This window comes from Amphiprion ocellaris, chromosome 24, assembly GCF_022539595.1.
Source record: "Amphiprion ocellaris isolate individual 3 ecotype Okinawa chromosome 24, ASM2253959v1, whole genome shotgun sequence".
Classification (NCBI taxonomy): domain Eukaryota; kingdom Metazoa; phylum Chordata; class Actinopteri; family Pomacentridae; genus Amphiprion; species Amphiprion ocellaris.
This window is the reverse complement of record NC_072789.1, coordinates 8,667,679-8,689,682: the sequence shown is the minus strand read 5'-3', so window position 1 is coordinate 8,689,682 and position 22,004 is coordinate 8,667,679. Positions and strand designations below refer to the sequence as shown.

General features: G+C 42.0%; 1 protein-coding gene across 4 annotated transcripts in view; it reads left to right on the top strand.

Annotated features, from left to right (window-relative positions):
- zeb2b (zinc finger E-box binding homeobox 2b) overlaps positions 1-19,400 on the top strand; it is a 107,127-nt gene extending 87,727 nt beyond the window's left edge. For 2 of the 4 annotated variants that reach the window (XM_035943019.2, XM_055008711.1), the window contains exons 4-10: positions 1,505-1,573; positions 5,005-5,193; positions 6,816-7,030; positions 9,666-9,774; positions 10,758-12,769; positions 15,382-15,484; positions 17,206-19,400. In XM_035943019.2, the coding sequence (XP_035798912.1) occupies positions 1,505-1,573; positions 5,005-5,193; positions 6,816-7,030; positions 9,666-9,774; positions 10,758-12,769; positions 15,382-15,484; positions 17,206-17,777 (3,269 nt within the window). In that variant the 3' untranslated portion in view covers positions 17,778-19,400. Of the gene's footprint in view, positions 1-1,504; positions 1,574-5,004; positions 5,194-6,815; positions 7,031-9,665; positions 9,775-10,757; positions 12,770-15,381; positions 15,563-17,205 lie in introns of all 4 variants that reach the window. The other 2 variants (XM_035943018.2, XM_023298478.3) reach the window with 1 other exon arrangement.
- Positions 19,401-22,004: the final 2,604 nt, after the last annotated feature.

Sequence of the window (22,004 nt, the reverse complement as noted above, 5' to 3'; positions counted from 1 at the left end):
TACCAATTAAAGATGAGTTTTCACCTGGTTCTTTAAAGTACTAAAAGAGTTATTTGGTAAACTAACTGGTAGTACACTCAGACCTGCTAACAGGAAGCAAAAGAAACAGTTTAAGAAAGATGTTCTTTAAAGAACTATCAACTGTGTTTCAAAGAAGCATCAAAAAATGGTTCCTTAAGGCTCCATAAATTAATTTTGGTAAAACAGCTTCTTACAAGAACCACATTTAACCATTTTAACCTTTAAGTAAAAAATAAATTTAAAAAAAAAAAGCACATTTTCACATCCGCATCTACTGTGATGAAAATACTTGATGACTTTAAGTAATTCTAAGCAGCAACAGTCATGTAAGAGTTAGAACCTTTAAAGAATCTTTTAGGAACGTGCTCTTTAAAGAACCATTTCATTAAAAGAACCCCTGAAGGTGTTTCAAAGAAGCATCCAGTAATGGCATTATTCTTCAAGACAGTTGTTGCTAATAAGACTTGGTACTCATATTTAAGTGTAAGAACAACTTCTGTTCTAAGATTTTGGGTTCTGAAAATATTGCATGCATTATAATAGAAGCTCTGCAAATTCTTACATTTGAGTTTTTTTGCTTCAAAGTGCTTATTAAGCCCTATTATAAGAATAGAACCAGGTGGGTCCTCAAATGTTCCTTAAAAGACTTGTTTTGCAAAAGTTCTTTATGGTTACTAAAGGAACCATTTCTCATTGGTTCTTTGAGGCCTCTGGGTTTTTTTTTTTGAAGCTTAAAGATTCCTAGATGTTCCCTGTTGAAAGTTGAAATGTGTCTATGGTTAAAGTGCACTTTCTCCTTCAGCTCTGTGTGTACGGCTGTGAAATAATAGCTTCCTCCTGTTTCACCTCACCAGAAAACATTAATGTTTTGGCCCCACCCACCTGAGGTTTACCCCAACCAATGAGGTTATTTCTGCCTCTGAGAACTGTTTGTGCAACTAAAACTCTACATTTGTGGTCAGGGGTTGTATTCTTTTTAAGTCCAGGAGCAAGGCACTAGCTCCACGCCAGGCCTTGTGGCCGATCACAAAAATGTGCGCGCTCACAACGCTCGCAGCAGCTTCGGATAAAGGCGTCCACCAAATGACATGTGATAAAACAAGCGTGATCCTGCATGCAGAGGATTGCAGCGGCGTCACAGTCAGGGAGTAATAAGCTCAGCCTGCGTGTTGGCTGGAGCTCTATGATTGCTCAGGTGGATGTGTTCCGTGTTGTATTTAATCGCTCTGTTTGGCGATTGAAGCTTTCTTGGCCTCCCCCGCCGCTTGTTGTCATGTTAAAGGTAAATAAGTCACTGTCTGGCCCAGATGATAGCATTCATTAAGCATGCCGAACAAAGCCGCGGCGCACCGCCATGCACAGCGGTGCCTTTATTGCTGCCTCCATACCTTCTTCTTAAAGGCCTCATTGTCAGCGTTTGTGGGTTTGCTTGCTACACCGAGACACTCACCCTCCCCTCTCTTCCTTTCTGTTTCTCCTGCAGATGAAATAAAAGATGATTTTGACACCCTGGGGCCTGATGCCACTTTGCAGGCAGTTGGAAACGGTACAGGTGAGTCGAGTAAAGATATTTTTATTCACCGTGAACTCATTTGTCACTGCACCTCTGTGGAAGCAGAATGACATGAAACATCATTCAAAAAACAAAGACAAAAGATGAATCTCTCAAAAAAACCTGTGCCCACAGGTGTTACCAGTCCTGTAAAAACACGGTTCCACATGCTGTAGACACTCTTACAACCTCTATAAACCAGGCTTTTTTTTTTTTACACCAGTCTGCAAATCATCTCAATAAAGATGTTTCACCATGCTGAATGTATCTTCCAACAACGTGCTCCTCTGTTCACCATTTTTGAGGCACGCTGCCTTCATTTTCTTGATTATATTTCAAAAAAATTCTGACACTCTGTAGATATTTTACTACTTAGATTGTTACACTATTCTGCACATCAATGTTAGCAAAGTGTTTCACCATGCAGAATGTATCTTCCAACAACTTGCTAGTATGTTTTAGTTTACATACTTTTTTTTTATTCTGCTGTGTAAACACAGCCTGCAGTTCACCCCATTGTTCTCTCAATTTTGTCACGACTGTTAGTCACTTGTGCCAAGGAGCAGAGAATTCTTTTGTTTTATAGAGAATTTGTTTTATTTTTGGCCACATTTGCAAATTACACACATCAAATGAAGTGATTTTGATTAAATATCATGATTTTCAAGCTTAGATTTGGTTAATTTTCCCAGACAGAATCTCATGTCACAAATGATGTAATCAGGACTTGCAGAAAGTTGAAAACCCACCAAATTTTTCTGTTTTTACAGTTTTTGGCTTCGATAAGTGATGTAATTTTGGCGATTTTTAAATAACATCACATTTCTTTAAAATCTGCAAAGGTTCAAGGGTTAAATTGTCTTTTGCCCCACTTGTTAACCAACAACAACCTTTAAAACATGTTGCTTTTCAGCTTCTAACCCTTTTCCCATTCAACCAAATCCCGAATTTTCCTTCTCAGATTGCTTTTTAAAACTGTCTTTAGAGGTAAAATTAACAACAAGCCACAAGAGAGTCAAATAGCAAAATTAAATTACCCTTCGCAGGTCAAAGTGTGATTGTTCCAACTGGACTAAATCCAGTCCAAAAGTTCTTTTTTCCCCCCATGTTTATGTTCTTTTCAGCTGCTTGAAGGGTTGTGACTCCAGGTGGGAAACCAATTCAGTGACAGAACAAACACATCCGCAAATTTTGAGGCGTAATTAAAAGGAAATCATCTTGTGCTGACTCACTAACCGCTGAGGCGAATCTCGCCGCGTTTATAGGCAGCTAAAGTGATTCTAATTTTTATAACCTCTGATTACACATGCTACTTTCGGCCCTCCCGGTTAGCTAAGCGTTTCTTCTGGTGGAACCGAACCCTATCTGCCATTTTTCATTAAAGCCTCCAGAGCTGATTTGCAGCCGCACACCCCTCCCTTCCATGATATCATCCTGGCCGCCTCGACAACTGGCTGGGACGCTGTTCTGGTAAACCAAACGCACCCCAGCAAACGCCACGCAGCCCGGCCTCAAAGCTTCAGCTCTCATTACCGTTACTTTCTGCTGGTGTTTTCCTCCTCGCTTTCCCTTCTTTTTCTCTCTAACTTCTGCAAATATCAAGCGCAGCGAGTGTTTTCCATTTCGGCTGCTTGCTCGGAGGACTTTTGGAAACAATACTGTGGCACCGCTGTGGAAGCTCCCCGCCACCAGATCACATGTGATTCCGTTTAAAGACATGAAGCAGTTTGATCACGTCCCGGGTGCCAAAGCACACTTTGATCCAGGTGATTTCCTCCTTCGCTGGAGTAAAACTCAGTTGTTTCTCCTTAAAGACGCTCTTTTCTTTTATAGCTTTCATCCAGTGTGACTCAGACTCTGAACCTGTGAGGCTGTTAAACATCATTTTCAGTTCATTCTGCTGCCTTAAAATGTGATTTAACTGCACTTCCATTGATTAATCCGACGAAAGTGTAATACTTGCTGAATTAAATTAACCGAACTTGAAAAAAACAAGTTCAGTAAACTTAAAATATTAAGTTGAACCAACTAGTCACATAGAAAATTGTTACAGATTCACTTTGCTTTTACATTTTGGAAATTTAAAGGGCTTTTTCTTCAATTAACAGTGAAAATCTCTGCTGTTGAAGCCACACCAACTCTTGTTTTTCACTGTTTATAAAGTGGTCCGAAAGTGCAAAATGAGAATTTTTAGGTTAAACTAACTAGAAATTAGTGAATATACTCATATGTTTACATTAGGTAAACTGGAAAAGATGAGTTGATCCGGCTAAAGTCCTTTGTCCAGAAACTGAGCTGCACCTTTTAGTCAATCATCAGTCAATCATCACAACACAATTAGCTTGGCCACAAAGAATCATCTAATGAGAACGCTGTAAATTATGCTATCACGGTTATCAAAAGCGATCCATTGGCACCCATGACATTTCGGTGCCATTTTTGACAACCAAATATCTACTACCTTGACCTTTTGCAAATTGGCCTGCAAAGTCATCACCGGCTAACAAATGGCTCTTTAAACCTCACCTTGGCTCTCAGTCTAAAAGCCTAATTAACAGGGGATGAAGTCTGATGAGACGTCACTCGTTTTTTTTTTTTTTCTTTTTTCTTTTCTTTTCTCCAAACAGCCTCCAGAATCTCTTCAGGTTGTAAACAGTTCTGTGAAAGTCGGCCGTCCCCTCGGCTAATGAAGGCTGCTGATTTCTTTTAGCTCTGGTTTGTGTTTTTGGAGGCAGCTATCTCCACGCTGCAGCTTAAGAGTTTCCCTGAAGAGAAGGGACTGGGAAATGATTTGAGAAAACGACGCATTGTGTGGCCTCAGCACTTTGGCTGGCTCAAGATACATTCTGCTCAGCTCTCTCTCTCTCTCTCTCTCTGGTTTTTCTTCTTCTCTTTTTTTGCGCTGGTTTGTGGTTTGGCCCTGGTAATCTGTTCAACACAGAATCAACAAAAGCCACAGCCTCTTGATTGACCTTCTATGTGAAAGTCGATACAAAGAGACGTGGCTCTGTTGCTGATTAAGCCCCGATTATGTATATATACATGTATGTGCATGAGGGTGTTATTCTTTTTTATTTTACAACCCTAAACTCAAAATCAGATTTTATGTCACGGCTAAATTGGGTCAGCGAAGTTTCCCTTACGCGTTGCTGCTCGGCAGCTCATAGTAGCACGTTTATCTCTGACTTTTGGCCAGATTAAGTTACAATTCTTGTTTGAGCCGACATGGCATGACAAGCAAGCCCAGTAATTTAGATGTATGCTCCCCAAAGCGCTGCTGTAATGTTTTAGGGTGGCTATCGTCATCGCATTTCCACCAAGATGTTCCCAATATCCTCCTGTAAGACATTTCTCTGGGGAAGAAGTGAATCCGATTTATTCCTCCCCCTCTCTATCTCCTCCTCCACTCCCTTCCTCTCTCCCTCCTCCAGTCAAGAGCGTCGATTGCACTTCAGAGTTGGAGGACTTCTTTGCCAAGCGGAAGCTGGACGACGGCGACAGCCACGTGGTGAGCATCGCCGAGTACCTGCAGCGCGGCGACACCGCTATCATCTACCCAGAAGCCCCGGAGGAGCTGTCCCGCCTGGGAACGCCGGAGGCCACCGGACCGGAGGAGAACGGTACGAATCCTGTCAGGGGAAGGTGGGGAAGGGGTCAAAGGTGAAGCTAAAAATGAAAGCAGCAGCATTTTATTAGTAGAGAATTTATTTAAGACAGAAAATCAGAGTAGTTTTCAACACATTTGTTAGATTAAAGTTGGTTATCATAAATCTTACTCATTAAATTAGGAAATTTTCATAATGTAAGACTTTTATTTTGAAGTTCTTGCACATTTGCTTGCATTAAGACTGCATCCAACCCCTTAGAATGAGCTGCTTTTTGCTCTTGTTACATTTTTCTTCACTACGTTAAGTTCTACATTTCTATGGAAACAGAACAACCATGACTAGAAGTAGAGAAAGCTAAAAGCAAACAAACAAAAACAAGTGATCAAATAAAAGTTACATGTCTTTATTCGGTACTTCACGGAAATTGAAAATACCTGGAATCATTACATACATAATTTTTCCAAGTGTCCGCAGGAGTTACCAATTCTGGATTAAAAAAAAAAAAAAAAAAAGGTTGCTGTACATACTATAAATATTTTACATTGTTATATGTTTCCATACTTGCAACTTGTGTCTGCTCTGCGTAAACACAGCCTGCAGTTCAGCCAAAAAAATCTCTGCATTTTTGTCACGTAACTGTTGTTTGCAGCTGAAGCACTAATGGCTTTTTTGGTTGTGTCAATGAGTGCAGAATTTTTTGTTTTTTTACAGAATGCAGTTAATGCAAAGGGTTTATTTGTGGCTAATTCCTAAATGAGACCTGATTTTGAGAATGATAACATGCCATTGAAGCCCACTGGCAGGCTCTCGGGGTCAGAGGGTTAAGCAGTAAACCAAGACGTTAGTAGAGCAACATCCAAGTGAAAATTACAGGATAAACATAAAAATGTAGTCAGAAATGTCAGTCAAACGGCAACACCTCTTGACCATGACTTTGAACTTCTGTAGCAGCAAAACCAAATTCTTTAAATTGACGTGTTTTATGACATCGACACCCAAATTGACAGTTTTAAAACAACATCCAGCCTCACATGTGGCCTAAATCTTGCTGCTTGCTCAGCTAACCTCCCAGCAAATGTTTCAACCCAAGAAAAAAAAAAAAGAAAAAAGAAAGAAAGAAAGCTCTTCCCGTTGACACGACTGGGCAGCTGTTGGTCCCACAGATTCGCCGGATGCCTGGGTGTTTACCTACAGTCTTAAGCAACAGCTGGGCAGAGGGCTTGAAATCAGATAGCGCACCTCTGAAGCTCCCCGGAGGGAAAGAAAAGTACAGGGGTGCTGGAGGGGGGTTTGAACATGATTCATGCTACAGACATGATGGATGTGTCAGCGCATTAAAAAGCGAGGCCCGTTTAGAGCAATTACGAAGGTATGGGGAGTTATGTGTGTGTCAGCAGCTCCACTCCATGTTGCCGTACATCCAGGATTGTGTGCTGCAGGACGGAGGAGGAGGATGCCAGGCCGACACTGCTGCTCTCACGTGGAGCAGATTGCACAGATAACTCCCATACCACTCTGGGCAGGCCGCCCGTTAGCTGCCATTGATTCACTGACCTTTTGGCCCGCTTTCCCCTTCCCCTTTCTCCTCCTCCCCTCTCCCCTCCCCACCCATCCTCCCGCTGTCTCCCGTGCAGACCTGCCACCTGGAACGCCAGATGCCTTCGCCCAACTGTTGACCTGCCCCTACTGCGACCGGGGCTACAAGCGTTTGACATCGCTGAAGGAGCACATCAAGTACCGCCATGAGAAGAACGAGGAGAACTTCGCCTGCCCCCTGTGCAACTACACGTTTGCTTACCGCACTCAGCTTGAGCGGCATATGGCCACACACAAGCCTGCGAGGGATCAGGTGAGGAGGATTTTCAGCTTTTTTTTTCCTTTTTCTCTTCCATCCTGTCCCCCCTGTTTCATTCCCTTCCTAATGTTCTCTGATCCCTCAGAGAAGAGAGATCATTTTTTCTGATTGGCAATCATTATTAATTTTTCATGGCATTTTGAAGATGCAGATCCTTTAATGGTAATAACTTTAATTGAGGCCCTAAATGGTTTTTTGATGGCCCTCCCTGATATGATTTTCCAGTCTCGTGTTCACGATCGAATGATTGTGTTAATTTCCAATTTGGAAATTTTTATCAGCTCCTTAACTTCACTTCACTCCTGGCCTTTAATGTTCTTCGGGTGCAGCCTGCAGTCGCGGTACTCCATCAAACTCCACCCCTCCCTCCGCTTCTAATTTCATGCACTGCATAAACATCTGTGTATACTTGAATTTTTCTCCAGCGATTTATATCCTATACGTCTGAGATATAATGTGAGTCCGCTGGCAGTTAGCATGAATCACCTTAAAGTCCTGCGAGGTGAAAACACATCCAGCGGTTCCGGGCGTTTAACTCGCCTGTCAGCTTTAAGTTGAAGATGCGGGCCGAGATAGATTGTGGCTGAAAAAATTGCACGCTTTCAGAGTTTTGGCACATCAGGGGATAATTATAAGTTCTCAGTAAGCTAAAATTGGAGCTGTAAATTTTAAAGTAGATGGTATTTGTGCTTGGAAGGATGATTACAAGTGGAGAAATTGTTTAAAAAAATCCTTTAGTGATTTAAATTTTCTGCTAAGAAATCATAAAAGCATAAAAATTGAAGTCTTGTTTTTTTGCCACACAGAACAGCTCCTTTAAAAAAAATTCTCCTGAACTTCCTCCGCTAGAAAAACCTTGTAATGCAAGTAGAGCTATAAAAAGAGAAGCCAGCCGCTCAGCCAATAACAGATGATACCATGTACCCTGATGCTTTGCGGTGTTCAGTCCCAGGTCGTGGGTGTTGTGTTGTGCTCTCTGAAGCGAGGATGACAGGCTCAGACTGTGGCTGATTTGATCAGATGTCAGCAGCCAGCACTTTCACCTGATCTACCAGCTGGGTGTAAACGTGAGCAGATGGGCCGGCCGACTGAGCCGCCGTCCCAATCCTCGTATTACAATGCTGGTGCTGCTCCCCTCCGGAGTCCAGTCAATGGCCGGCGACTCCTATTCACGGCTCCTTCTTGTTGCCTCCATTTGTAAATGAGCTGGATTGTTTAAATCCTGCACATGAGGTGACGTCTTACTTCTCGAGGTGGAGTCGGGTCGTCTGCTTAAAATATATAATTAACAACAAACCGAGGCGCCGTCAGATTAACATAAAGAATAAGGTCCTGATAGGTAAACATGTGCCGAGCTGTTCTGTCTCGTATGTTTACAAGCGTTAATACTCCTCCTCCTCTTAACCAATTAGCTGAAATATGACTAATTAGAGGTTATACATATGCAAACATCCAGTCCAATCCAGTCGGGTCTCCGCCTACTAGCAGCAGACAACCAGCCATGAAGGAGAGCATTTCGCCGGTGCCATTCACAATTAGGAGCCGCGCAGCAATTGTGTCTTATTAGCAGCGGTGGCAAAGACTAAACTTTACCGGGCAGGGATCCTCAGGGGGGAGGTAAGGGGAAGGTGGTGGGGGAGGTGGGGGAGGCGGAGGAGGCAGCGAAGCAGCTGTTGCTGTTTGTTTATGCAACTCAGCAACATACGAGCGGTGGGGTCCCTCTCCGGCGCTTGGCGGGGGCCTCCACTCTCCCCGCTTGATCTTTGAAGGTTGGGGCTGTTTGAACAATTCCTCCCAGTCCTCCCAGTGTCCTGTGCGCCACCATCTGTCTCCCCAGGAATGTGGGTAGAGTCAGCACACACCCCAGCATTTGTCAAGGCTGAACTGGGAGGAGGGAGTCGCTGCGCCTTCTTCCCCCCAGCGAGCTCGCAGAAAATGTTTTTTTCCTTAATTCACCAACATCCCCTCCTCCCACTTGGAATTAATTGTTCTGCGAGTGACGAGCCAGGTCCACACACCCGGCGCTGGAAACTATTATTCTGACTTTTACAGAGAATGTTTGAATTGCAAATCTGAAACCAGTGTTTACCTTCTGAGCAGCAAATCAAGGTCAGCTCCGACAATTGTTATTAAAGAGACATTTGCGGGTTTTAGAAACAGAACTAATTACTGTGACAGTGTGATCCAGACGGTGTGGATCCAGGTATGCGAGGCGGAGGAGCTCACAGATGATTGTGAATAGATTTTGGACTGATTAGGCCCAAATTAATGAAAAGTAGATCAGATCGGCGGTTCTAATGAAGGGGAAACGCTCTAATAAAAAGACTCTTTTCATTTATTCTATTTTCTGGGCTGCCAAATTCTAAAGGCAGCCCTCCTTTGGCTGAGGAGCCAGGAAATTAAAAGGTATGTGATTCTCTCTGTTATCGCTGCCGCTGCTTGTAGTTGCTCGACGGAGGTGGGAGCAGAAAGCGAAGATGCTTCGTTGGCGACAGGAGCCATTTGGCTTGTTGCTTGTTGTCATGCCGACCAATTGTGATTATTTACTGAACTCTCACCCCCACGATGTTTGTGCAAATTTTTTTTTTCTCAATGCGAATCTCTCTCTCTCTTTCTGTCTCTCTCGCAGCACCAACTGCTCAACCAAGCGGCCGGCAACCGCAAGTTCAAATGCACCGAGTGTGGCAAGGCCTTCAAATACAAGCACCATCTGAAGGAACACCTCCGGATTCATAGCGGTGAGTAGCAGGAGGAACGCTGCCCCGCTCTTTGAATATTCAAAACGGTGATTTAAGAACACTGTGAATCTCCACAAATTCCTTTTGGGTTTATTTTGGACCCTCCCTACTGGTAATGGACACTGTGTTAAAAAGCATTCCAGTTGCCAAGCACAGTATTTACATCCAAAACTGTGAGTCACATCACAAGTTTAATTTAACTTTCACAAAACTAAATGAGGCAGAGTTTTTTTTCCTGAATACGTTAAGATGAAAAGGATTTTCGATGAAGAAATGCAAAAAGAAATAACAGGTTCTTCATATACTGCAGGAATAATAATCCAAGCATAAATAACTTTTTACTGCACTGTAGCTGAACTTATTTATTATTATATTATTGCATTTGATTTTACTTTCATTTATTCTATTAAATGTTTTCCTGAAGCATTCTGCTGCCTTATGCAAAAACACTTTCAATTTGTCTCTATGCAAAAGCTGCTTTTAATTAGCTAGCTGTTGAGTTTTTCACAGAAAAATATTTACATTAGCCATATGATGCTAATTTTTAAGTATTGCAACAGAAAGTCAATAGAAATAGCAAGATTTGAATAAAAACATTCCCAATTTTGCAAAAAAGTTTTTACACACACTTGAGGTGGTTTTGACTTTTCTAAAATAGTTATTGAGCTTCTTTCTTTCACTGTCTTCATCTCCAGACAGCATCTAACATGGCCAATACCAGCGGACATGAAAGAGTAACGACAGCTTCTAAATTGAAAACAATTCCTAAAGCCCTTTGTCCATTTTTCTCTCTTAGATGAACAAGATTTTGTTTGATTCTTCTTCTTTTTTTTTTTTTTTTAAAGCTTTTTCACATTTAGCAAACCACTGCTTTTGTTTCTGGCAACACCACGCCGTTCACATGAAAACATGACTTCTGTTGTTGGTAAAATGTCATTATTGATTATCTTTCTTACGCTTTATCTGTATATTCTTTGTTTCAGGTGAGAAACCGTATGAGTGCCCCAACTGCAAGAAGCGTTTCTCCCACTCGGGCTCCTACAGCTCCCACATAAGCAGCAAAAAGTGCATTGGCCTGATTGCGGTCAATGGCAGGATGCGCACCAACATGAAGACGGGCTCCTCCCCCACCTCTGCCTCCGCCTCACCCACCAATACTGCCATCACTCAGCTGCGGCAGAAACTCGAGAACGGCAAGCCGCTCGGCCTGGCCGACCACAACAACCACCTGAACATCAAGACGGAGCCGCTGGACTTCAACGACTACAAGCTGATGATGGCGTCTCACGGATTCGGCGCTCCTGGACCGTTCATGAATGGAGTGGGAGGGAACAGCCCACTGGGGGTCCACCACAACTCCACGGCCCAGAGCCCCTTGCAGCACCTGGGGATGGCCGGGCTTGAGTCACATCTCCTGGGCTACCCGGGTCATCTGGGGAACAACCTGAGCGAGGTGCAGAAGGTTCTCCAGATCGTGGACAACACTGTGTGCAGGCAGAAAATGGACTGCAAGCCAGAGGAGCTCTCCAAGCTCAAGGCCTACATGAAGGAGCTTGGATCCCAGGTTGAGGAGCAAAAACAGGCGCTGACATCGGCAGGGGGGGCTCAGGTTGGTCTTCCACTCGTCAATCACAACGGCGCCACCAAAAGCATCATCGACTACACGTTAGAAAAAGTGAACGAAGCCAAAGCCTGCCTCCAGAGCTTGACGACAGACTCAAAGAGACAGATTAGCAATATCAAACGAGAGAAATCCAACCACATGCTTGAAGGAGGTGTGGATGAGAAGGTGCAGGAAAACAACATGTTTACACCTTACGCTTGCCAATACTGCAAAGAAACCTTCCCCGGGCCAATACCTTTGCATCAACATGAACGCTACCTGTGTAAAATGAATGAGGAGATCAAAGCCGTGCTGCAGCCCAGTGAGAATCTGATGCCCAACAAACCAGGGATATTCATGGAGAAGAACACCCACTTACCCTCCTCCATGTTGTCTGACAAGGGACTCACTGGGCCCATTAACCCCTACAGGGACCACATGTCTGTGTTGAAGGCATATTTCGCCATGAACATGGAGCCCAACTCGGAGGAGCTGCTCAAGATTTCCATAGCAGTTGGCCTTCCTCAGGAATTTGTCAAGGAGTGGTTCGAGCAGCGGAAGATGTACGAGTACGGCACTACCAGAACCCCACCACTAGAGCACAGGAACAACACGGATATGGTTGTCGGAACAAATAACCACCACACTCCACCAAAAGACTCTTTGGCAGCTAGGTCACCTGTGTCTCTAATCAAACCTACTGACCGCATCACATCCCCCTCCATAGCAGAGCTCCATAACAACGTTAACAACTGTGACAACTCGCTGAGACATTTGAAAAACCACCAGTTCAGCGGCAACGCCAAACACACAGGTGAAAAGTTGGACCACTCCCGCAGCAACACCCCCTCCCCGCTGAATCTGTCCTCCACATCTTCCAAAAACTCTCACAGCAGCTCCTACACTCCAAACAGCTTGACTTCAGAAGACCTGCAGGCTGAGCCGCTGGACCTGTCTCTGCCGAGACTCATGAAGGAACCCAAGCATGCACTGACTGTCAAAAGCAGACCTAAAGTCAACAGCATTACCATTGACCATAACAGCATCCCTTCTCCCCGAGAGCACTTCGAAGAGCCTTTGAACTTGGTCTATCTCAAGAAGGATTTCTCAGGCTCGACCAACAACGGAAACCTAGAAAAAAGCACTAGCCCCATCTTCGGCATTAACCCCTTCGCTGCCAAACCCCTGTACACGTCACTTCCACCTCAGAGCGCTTTCCCACCTGCCACATTCATGCCCCCGATGCAGGCCAGCATACCAGGTCTTAGGCCCTACCCGGGCATGGATCAAATGGGCTTCCTACCACACATGGCCTACACTTACGCAGCAGGGGCAGCTACCTTTGCCGAGATGCAGCAGAGGAGAAAGTACCAGCGGAAACCAGGTTTCCAGGTAAATAAGCCACCTGTGGTTTTGCAAAAGCCCCAGGCTCACTCAGATTCTCTAAAATGATCTGAACTCATTTCTGCACTAATTAAAAACGGCTTGAGAATCAGCGGAGAGAAGCGCTCACCTGAGGTAGACTGAACTGGCAAAGTCGATGGAGATAAACAGCAGCGGCACGAACCTGTGGAGGGAAAAAGTGAGGCGTCATTAGTGGTGTCAGGGAGGAAAAGGGACATTATGGAGGTTCAGCTGTTTGTTCCCTTCCTAATGAGCCTCCAACAGAGGTTCATTTGCAGATTTCTGGATGTTAGTGGATGTTTTAATATTTACCCTCAAAAACATATCAAACAGCATCAGGTTCAAATGGCTGAAAGGACCCATATTGGCCCCAAAATTGAATCTCAGAAATTGTGACCACTCTCCACTGTAAATTTCACCCGCTGATGTGTGTGGAATACATTACTGCTCCCGACTCCAGTCCCCTTCCAGAGCTGGCCTGAACTCACATATTTTGTTATTAAATATGGGTGAAAGGCCTTTGTAAAAATGACAAAGGTGAGCCCCGGAGCTGTGCACTTCTCTGAAATTTCCCATCGCAACTTTGCTGCATTTTAAAGAGCGTCAAAGCCAAAATGAGCTTCTACATGTGGATTAATAATGCACAGTCTCCATGTTCATTACCAGTGAATGCTGAAGGCTGTTTAACATAGAGGGAACCATTTTGATGAAAAAAAGTATTAATAATGTTTCCTATTCTAAGTTATTAAATTAGATTTTAAAAATACAGCTACAGGCGTTTAGTTCAAATTGATTGCAGAGTGATAGTGGTCCCTTCTTAAAACACAGTGCAGCGCTGTCCTCACATTATCACACACATATTCATTAAAGAAAGCTTTGGTGGCTCAATATTGGCCATTAAGGTGCGCCTTCTGATTTTAATCATTATATGAGCTTGCAATTTCAAGAATGGTTCACTGTGTCTTCTCTAATGTTGTAATATTGTTCTCCATCAATTCATATTTAAGACTAATCTTCATCATAAAAGAGAATTTTAAAGGAATGTGCAGAATTAACACAAAATTAGACCACACTGAATACACCATTATGGCTGTGTTTCATAATGAGGAGCCTGTCAGGTAGAGATGGGTGATATTACTCTGCAGCTGAAAGTTTTATAAGAAATAAACGCTGCTATGTGCTGGGAATCAAAAATGCATGAGAGCATGTAGCGTTGTGTGATTGTTTGGATGGAACACTTCAGTTTACAGCTTTATACGGAGACAACTGCTGACACAAAAGAGCTTTTTATTAGATTTCAGCAGCTAAAAAACAGTTTTTGAACAGTGCATGATAAGATATTTACTCCTAAAATATTGTGTGCACTTAAGAATTTACCTTCCAAGCTGTGTTTTGCATTTTGGGGCTCAATCACATTAGGATGTTAGCAATTAGCACAACTTACTTAGCCACAAATAACTTTATACTAAAGTGATATGAAGACATTAAGTAGCTTTATAAACAAAATAAACTATTTACTTTTTACAAAAACAATGTAAATAAATATCTCAAATCATGTCAACAACAGTAGCATATTAGCATTTAGCTTTTTAGCTTTAGCTAAAACTACAGCCCCTAAATGACACTCCTGCAACTCCAGCACTTTAAAATGATATTTATAATAGCATTTTTTTTTTTTTTTTATTGTTTTGGGGTTTTTTTGCATTTCATTTGCAGGCCCATAACTATGTACATTGCATGATGTAATATTGACCCTTGATTTTTATTTTTTTAAAGAATTCACCTTCCCTCTCCCAAATTAGCAGTTGTTAGCAATTAGCACATGAGCCCAGATGTCTTCTTGTTCAACTTGGCTACATTACCTTTAAGTTAATATCAAAAGATCATGTGATTTTCTTGACAAAATCACCCCAAACCAATCATCATTTACTGAAAAAAATTATGAAATTACTTCTCAAATGATGTCAACAATAATAGCTTATTAGCTTTCTTGCTAAGCTAGCCTCAGCTAAAACTACACATTCTAAATCTAAGGAAAATTTAAAGCAATAGTTTTATTACGATTTATTTTCCTACAGTGTTTTTGGACTTGGTTTTGTATGTTTTGCATTTTGGCACTCCCTTCAATTAGCAGTTGTTAGCAATTAGCACATGGGCACAAATGTCTTTTTGTTTCATTTAGCAACAAGTATCTTTATATGAAAGTGATACGAGGACATTGCAGCTTTCTAGATTAAACAAACTCTAAACTTTTTACTAAAAGAAATGTACATAAATTGCATCTCAAATAATAATAGCATATTAGCTTTTCCACTAAGCTAGTTCTAAAGCTAAGGCTGCTAAATGGATGGAATACTGTAACATATTAAATTGATATTTTCTCATTATTTTTCATAAAATGTTTCTCCAAATGTTTTTGATCTTCACACCCAACAAACTACTAAATAATCGCACATTTTACGTGTAAGCGTGACTTTGGCTGTGTTAGCCCATATTGCCAGTGTGTGCATTTAATAAATACACACCAAATTCATTATTGTTTTTTTTTGTTTTCTCTCTCTCTTTTTTGTTTTCTTTTGTTTTTGTTTGTGTTTTCCAAGGGGGACCTGCTCGACGGTACACCAGATTACATGTCAGGGCTGGACGACATGACAGACCCCGACTCCTGTCTGTCGCGGAAGAAGATTAAGAAGACCGAAAGTGGTATGTACGCGTGTGACTTGTGCGACAAAACATTCCAGAAGAGCAGTTCCCTTCTAAGACACAAATATGAACACACAGGTATATACTGTTCTAGACCCTTATTTTAAACCCCATGCTTCTTTTTTATGTTTTAAATGTTTGTGTTGCCAAATCCTATCAGTATGAATATATATATTTTATGTTTCCCTTTTTTTCCTCCTTCTTTCCTTCTCTGTTTTACCCTTAACTTGCTTCTTCATTGACAGGGTTGCCAACGAATTTCAAACTTTTTTGATGTGTTTAAAAAGCTTTGTGTGTTCTTTTGTAAAAGTATTTTGTAATTAAAGCAGGTAGGCAGGACGAGGGAGAGATGATTGTGCTCTTTATTTTGCAATCATATCCTTGCTGCATTAACCATTTTTGCTATCTTAAAAGACACACATCAATTCACCTAGATATATAAAGCCAGAAAAAAGGCCCCTAATGCCTTTATCGGCCCCATTATTGGCGATAGATCACATCAGCAGAGTAGCGCTCAGAAGCTTCACAGCGCTGATAACAAGTCTTTCATTATAGTTATTATACAGAGATCCTCTTTCACTAGGTTGCATCATTTATTTTATCCACTATCTGTAGCGGAGCACTCGGTGCTTTATGCAGCCGTCGTGTTATCTGGTCGGACATAAAAGGGAGGGAGGGCGCACCGTTAGAACAGTGAACTCTTTTAAAAAAAAATAATCTCCAGAACGGACACGGCGCTTTCATGTTTGTGTTGCCGTGTGTTGTTTTTAGCAATAGTATGCGGCTCAGAAGTGAAGTAGCCAGATGTTGGAGCAGAAGTGCAGCTTGAAAGCCTGCTGGCTGCAGTGTCAGAGGGGGAGTCATGTGATTTGTGCGAGGCAGGCGGCCATATTTCCACACGTGGTGAGCAGCAGCAATGTCTGAAAGCCAAAATTAGATGTTTGAAGACTTCTTAGTAGTGGTGGCTTGTAAAAAGAATGCAGGTAACTTAAGGTCTGAGAAGAAATCCCGAGTGAAGTTTTGGGAAAAAAAAAAGAGAAACTCCAGCCGTGCGGCCACATTACAAGCCGTGGGACATTTATTTAGCCAGACAGTTTATGGCGCTGTGTCGTAAAACTATCTCACCCTGCCCTTGTGGCCAGCTTGGGTTTCTCATTTCTGCCTTGGCATCCGAAGCGTCCCGTCACTTTGGGTAGACACAGGAGCCCCAGCCCAAAAAGCTAATGCAGCTCCAGCCGCCGCCATGAACTCGAATCACGTCGGGAGATAAGCAGGGCAACCCCTCGGAGCTTCCCCTCCTCTCCCCTCCCTCCAGCCTCATCTCGGATTTGTTTACTCCTTTGTCGCGCCTTCTCTGTTTGTTTGCTTTGCCGTAGTTTATTTATGTTGCATTCATCAGCGTGGCACGCAGGCCCAAAATAAGTAGTTGTGGCTGAGTTTCTCCATGCTTTAACCACGGGAGGGAATTTCCATAATGTAGGCCCACGAATGCGAGCACACTTTCTCATCGCGCTCGCAATTTGAATAAACAAATAGGCCTTAAGTCGTAAGTCAAAGTTGGATTTAATGCTCCGTGATGTCATTTTTACTCCATGCCATCCAGTTTTTCCTCAACGTTTTTTGCTTTCTCTATCTGACTTGTGTGATTTGTTGTAGCTGCAGGACATTTGCGAGGCCCGACACTCACGTTCCGCCCGCTCTGTGTTTTTGTGTCTCCGCAGGCAAGAGGCCGCACCAGTGCCAGATCTGCAAGAAGGCCTTCAAACACAAACACCATCTCATCGAGCACTCCAGGCTGCACTCGGGCGAGAAACCCTACCAGTGCGACAAGTGCGGGAAGAGGTTCTCCCACTCGGGCTCCTACTCGCAGCACATGAACCACCGCTACTCCTACTGCAAGCGGGAGGCGGAGGAGCGGGAGGCGGCCGAGAGGGAGGCCCGCGAGAAGGGCCACCTGGAGCCCACCGAGCTGCTCATGAGCCGGGCGTACTTGCAGGGCATGACTCCTCAGGGCTACCCAGAGCTGGCAGAGCGCGAGGCCATCCTGAGGCACGACGCCGTGAACGGAGGGATCAGAGAGGGACGGAAGGAAGTGGACGGAACGTACGCAAAGATTGGACGGAGGGATGACGAGTTCGAGGAGGAGGAGGAGGAGAGCAAGAGCATGGACACGGACCCGGACACGTTGAGGGACGAGGAGGAGAACGGAGAGCACTCGATGGACGATAGCTCGCTGGACGGCAAAACGGAAACCAAATCGGATCACGAGGACGCGATGGAGGATGGCATGTAATCAGCGGCGACATTTTTCAGAAGCTTCCCATCTTAAAAAAAATTTCTTTTTTAAAAAAAAATTTTCTCTCTTTTTTTGTTTTTTTTTTTCGGTTCAGTATTCTTACCTGCTCGGTTTAAAACGCCGTGTTTTAAGCTGTACATGCACGTGCCTGAAGCTTCCGGGAAGCTTTTCTTTGACAAGACTCCTCGGGCGGGAAGTAGGGGGAACGATGTCTGCCGAACAAGACACGGACTCAAAAATCAATCCGGAGGAGGTGTTGAGGGAAGGGAGGCATGGGTTTGTGAAATAAGCTGCATTATGCAAACCGAACAATGAATAAATGAATACATTTCAAAAAATGTACAGTACTAAGGCCTAAAAATATGTGTGGTGCTAACCTCCTCAGATAAACCCCCTGTGTTCCATAGTATTTATAGCACAACTAGTGACTTGTACAAATTGCACTCCGCTTCTATAATCATGAACAAAAATAATAAAAAGTATTGCCTATGTATATATTTATACAGTGTTGGAAAAAGAGCAGTAGTATCTGCACTACAGTCCTTCGATATTACCTTTGTTATCACCTACCTACCTACAGTGTCGTCTTTAGTTTCGCCACAAACATCTCCAGCCACACTGTTTTAGGCCTCTTGAATCAAATGAAGGAATTCAAATAAGACTTTGTGAAGGAGCTGTTTTTTTTTTCTCGTTGATTTTTTTTTCTTAAGAGGAGAAGAAGTTTTAAAGAGACCTTCATTTTAAGGGAAAATACAGTTTATGGACAGATGGGGGACAAAAAAAAGAAAAAAAAAATGAAGGACGAAGCCTTTGTAAGGTGTTTTTTGATAAGAAAAAAGAAGCCTTATATGCAAACCTTTTAACCTGTGTGTTTTCTGCAAGTGCCACCCTCGTATTGTGTAAAAGGAAGGTTACTTTTTTTCACCAGCTTCAGTATTATGAAATGGTTCACCGTTGTTCTTTGAAGCACCCGTGTCAGTATTAAGACTTATAGGCAGCAGTTCCTTAGTTTACATTATGTTGTGCAATGTTTTCTCAGTTCTTTTCTTTAAACTTTGTCAGTATTACACCAAACCATTTTTTTGAAAACAACAAAAATTGCATTCATTTATTTGTAGGTTGAAAAAAAAAAACATTATTTATGTGGCCCATTTTATATTTCCTAATTTTATTTATTTCATACTGTTGTGTACAGTACTATAGTTCTTCAATATATAGATATATTTTAGTAAAAAGGAACATGGTGTCGATCATAGGGGCAAATTTTACGTAAAGAGAGCATTTATTGTGTTTTGAAACATTGTGAAATGCGAAGTTTAATCTTATTTTATTTTATTTCCTTTTATTTTCCAGTTACTGGAAAATTCCAAATTTGGGAACTTTTATACAATTGTGAAAACACTGTATTTTCGACTGAAAAATTCCACTTTCTTCATCTTTGTTTCTTTTTTTAAGCTAAAAAAAATGAAGAGGGACTGTTAAATACTATGTATGATATCATGACTGAAGAAGAATCTTTCCTGAAATGTCTTTGTAAAAGTATTATTGAATTCTTAATTTGTAATTTCTCTTGAAAATGACCCTGCTCGAATAAAAGTAGCCAAATTACAGAGTACCAAACCGTCAGCGCTTCATGTTTATTCACTCTCTGCTTGGCTCACGTCACTTTAAATTCCCTCCAAAGTGAGAACAATCTTCCTCCTCATATCCAGTTCAGACACAAACCGCTGCTTCTCATTATTATGTTAATTACATACAGTTTCAATTCACATTTTCAAATGGATCAAAGTGAAGTGACCTCGGCCTTGCTGCTTATTATGACTCCTTTAGATGATAAAACGAAGGAAAAGTGAACTTATATTCCACATTTGTTTCACCTGGATTTGTCTAATATCAACAAGTATCTATAGAATAAAGCCTGCACTGTGAATACTATGTAGTAATCCACTGAAAATAACACTTACTGAGCCTTTTTAACTCAACTATTCACTGTATGTGCAAACCGTTCATGAAAAAACAGCCTTTAAATGCAGGCTAACAATGAGCAATTGAATTAAAGCAACATGTGGCTTTATTTTGAAGGGGTTGTGTTATTTATGAAGCCAATTATTAGAATTCAGATCATTTTGAAGTGTCTACACTCCTGTGTAGAGGCACTTTCTCACAGTTTCGCAATGTTTTTGGGTTAAATATCAGCTCAAATGCTCAGTAGAACTTCATTTCTTCCAAAATCAAATTCATTTATGAAGCGAAGATTTCAAATATAAGGATTGTTATCATTTTAAAGTGAACATCTTTGGTGTGGAAGCAAAACAATGCATTTGAAGGCCTCATTTGTAACTCTAGGATGCTTTTTTCATAGTTCTCTCGCATTTCTTTTGGCTAAAAATCTGTTCAAATCGTCACTGTAACTTCATTTCTCCATCTTCAAATTCCCCAAATCTGATTCTGAACCCTTGCTCGGCCCTGACAGGTGGACTCCAGCGGAGGAGTCCTCTCCAGCGAAGGAGACGCTCCACTCCATTAGCCGCTTGCTCCGCGTTATGCAGATTAAAAGCAACATCAAAAGGGCCGAGATGAAAGCGGCAAAGGTTGAGCGATGCCAAACATCAGAACGCGCTTTGCATATTCCGATTTTGCCATCGATCGGCACGCCATCGGATCATTCGTGGACCATCTCGCAGATAAAAGAGGGGGTCTTAAATGATTAGCTGATGAATTTGATAATGTGCTGTGAACCGCCTGGACAACTACACATGCGAAAAATGAAGACGGGCAAAAAGGGGGGAATCCTCCAGAGTGCAGCGCTATCATTAAGAGAGAAATTTCAACCTTTTCCTCCTACTTTTTTTTAATTTAACATCTATTAGACTTGCATACAAGCTGAAAGAATTCATTCCGACTTCACAGGCAACTTATGGGAAGGTCAAAGGTCGGCATGGATGTGATGAAACATTCCTGCAACACTGAACTCAGAGAGGGAATCAGGGAAACTTCTGCAGGGAGAGAAGGTGCTCAAAAACAGAGATTTCAGCTTCTCTTCTGCCATCTAGTTGCTTTTATTTACTGTTGTCTGTATGAATTCCAGTTGTCACGCTTGAATATTGGCTGATACTGATGTTAATCCAGTCTGCTCTTACATTTACTGATCAATACTGCCTCAGACTATTAGCCCTCAGCCTGGAGGAGGACAGCTTTTAATTGCAATCAAGCTGCATAATGGCCAAATGGATTGATTTTTGTGTGTGTGTGTGTGTGCGCTTAATTTTATTTTTATAGAAATATGTCTTGACTGAAATTGCTCCTTGTAAAAATTTAAACTGCAGCCAGCGCACAGAAACGAACTGCAGATGCTTGAATTTTCTCTTGATTTTAGTGGAAATGTGTTCACGGTTAATCCCACGTTTGTACGATTTCATGTCTTTAGGTAAAGATCAGCGCAAAAATTGCAATTTAGATGTTACAACACATCAGAAATGTCATCTTTGCACCAACAAGTATTCATTTTATAAAATTTTTAACCTATTTTCCAGTGTTAAAATGCTCATATATGGAGCTGTTGTTGAAAATTGACTTTTAATCTTCACAGAATTTGTTGACAAAAAGAAAAATGCACCTAAATATGGATTAACAACAGGCAAAGACAAAAAGATAGGCAATATTTTAAGGATTTTAAACCAAAAAAGATTTCGATTGAATTAAGACAACATTTTAATAAGATAGAACTTTATTGATCCTGAAGGAAATTCTTACATGACGTAACATGAGAAAGAAGACAGAAAGACACTTTGTTGGAGCAATTTTAATAACACCAGCAGCCTCAGATGCTCAGTTTTTGAGCTTTATAGTCTTGACTTTAGTGAAAAATGTTCAACATTTGTATGATTTCATGTTTTCAGACAGAGAGTGGTACAAAAATTGCAATTTAGAGGTTAAAAAACCTCATAAATGTAATTTTTGCATGTACAAATATTCACTTTACAGCACTCTAAACCTGATTCGAGCTCTTTCCGGTGTTAAAACACTCAAACTGCAGACCTGTTTGGCCACTGTGCTCGTTCGCCGGCGCTGTGATTTTGATCTGCACTGATGTAAAACGGTGTTGGGAGTGTTGCCCGGCTCATACAACATTTAAAAGGGAGGAAAAACAACAACACGAGCGTGTAGTAGTAATTCATACGAGTGTCATGCAGCCATATGCCTGGGCCAGATTGGTGGTGTATT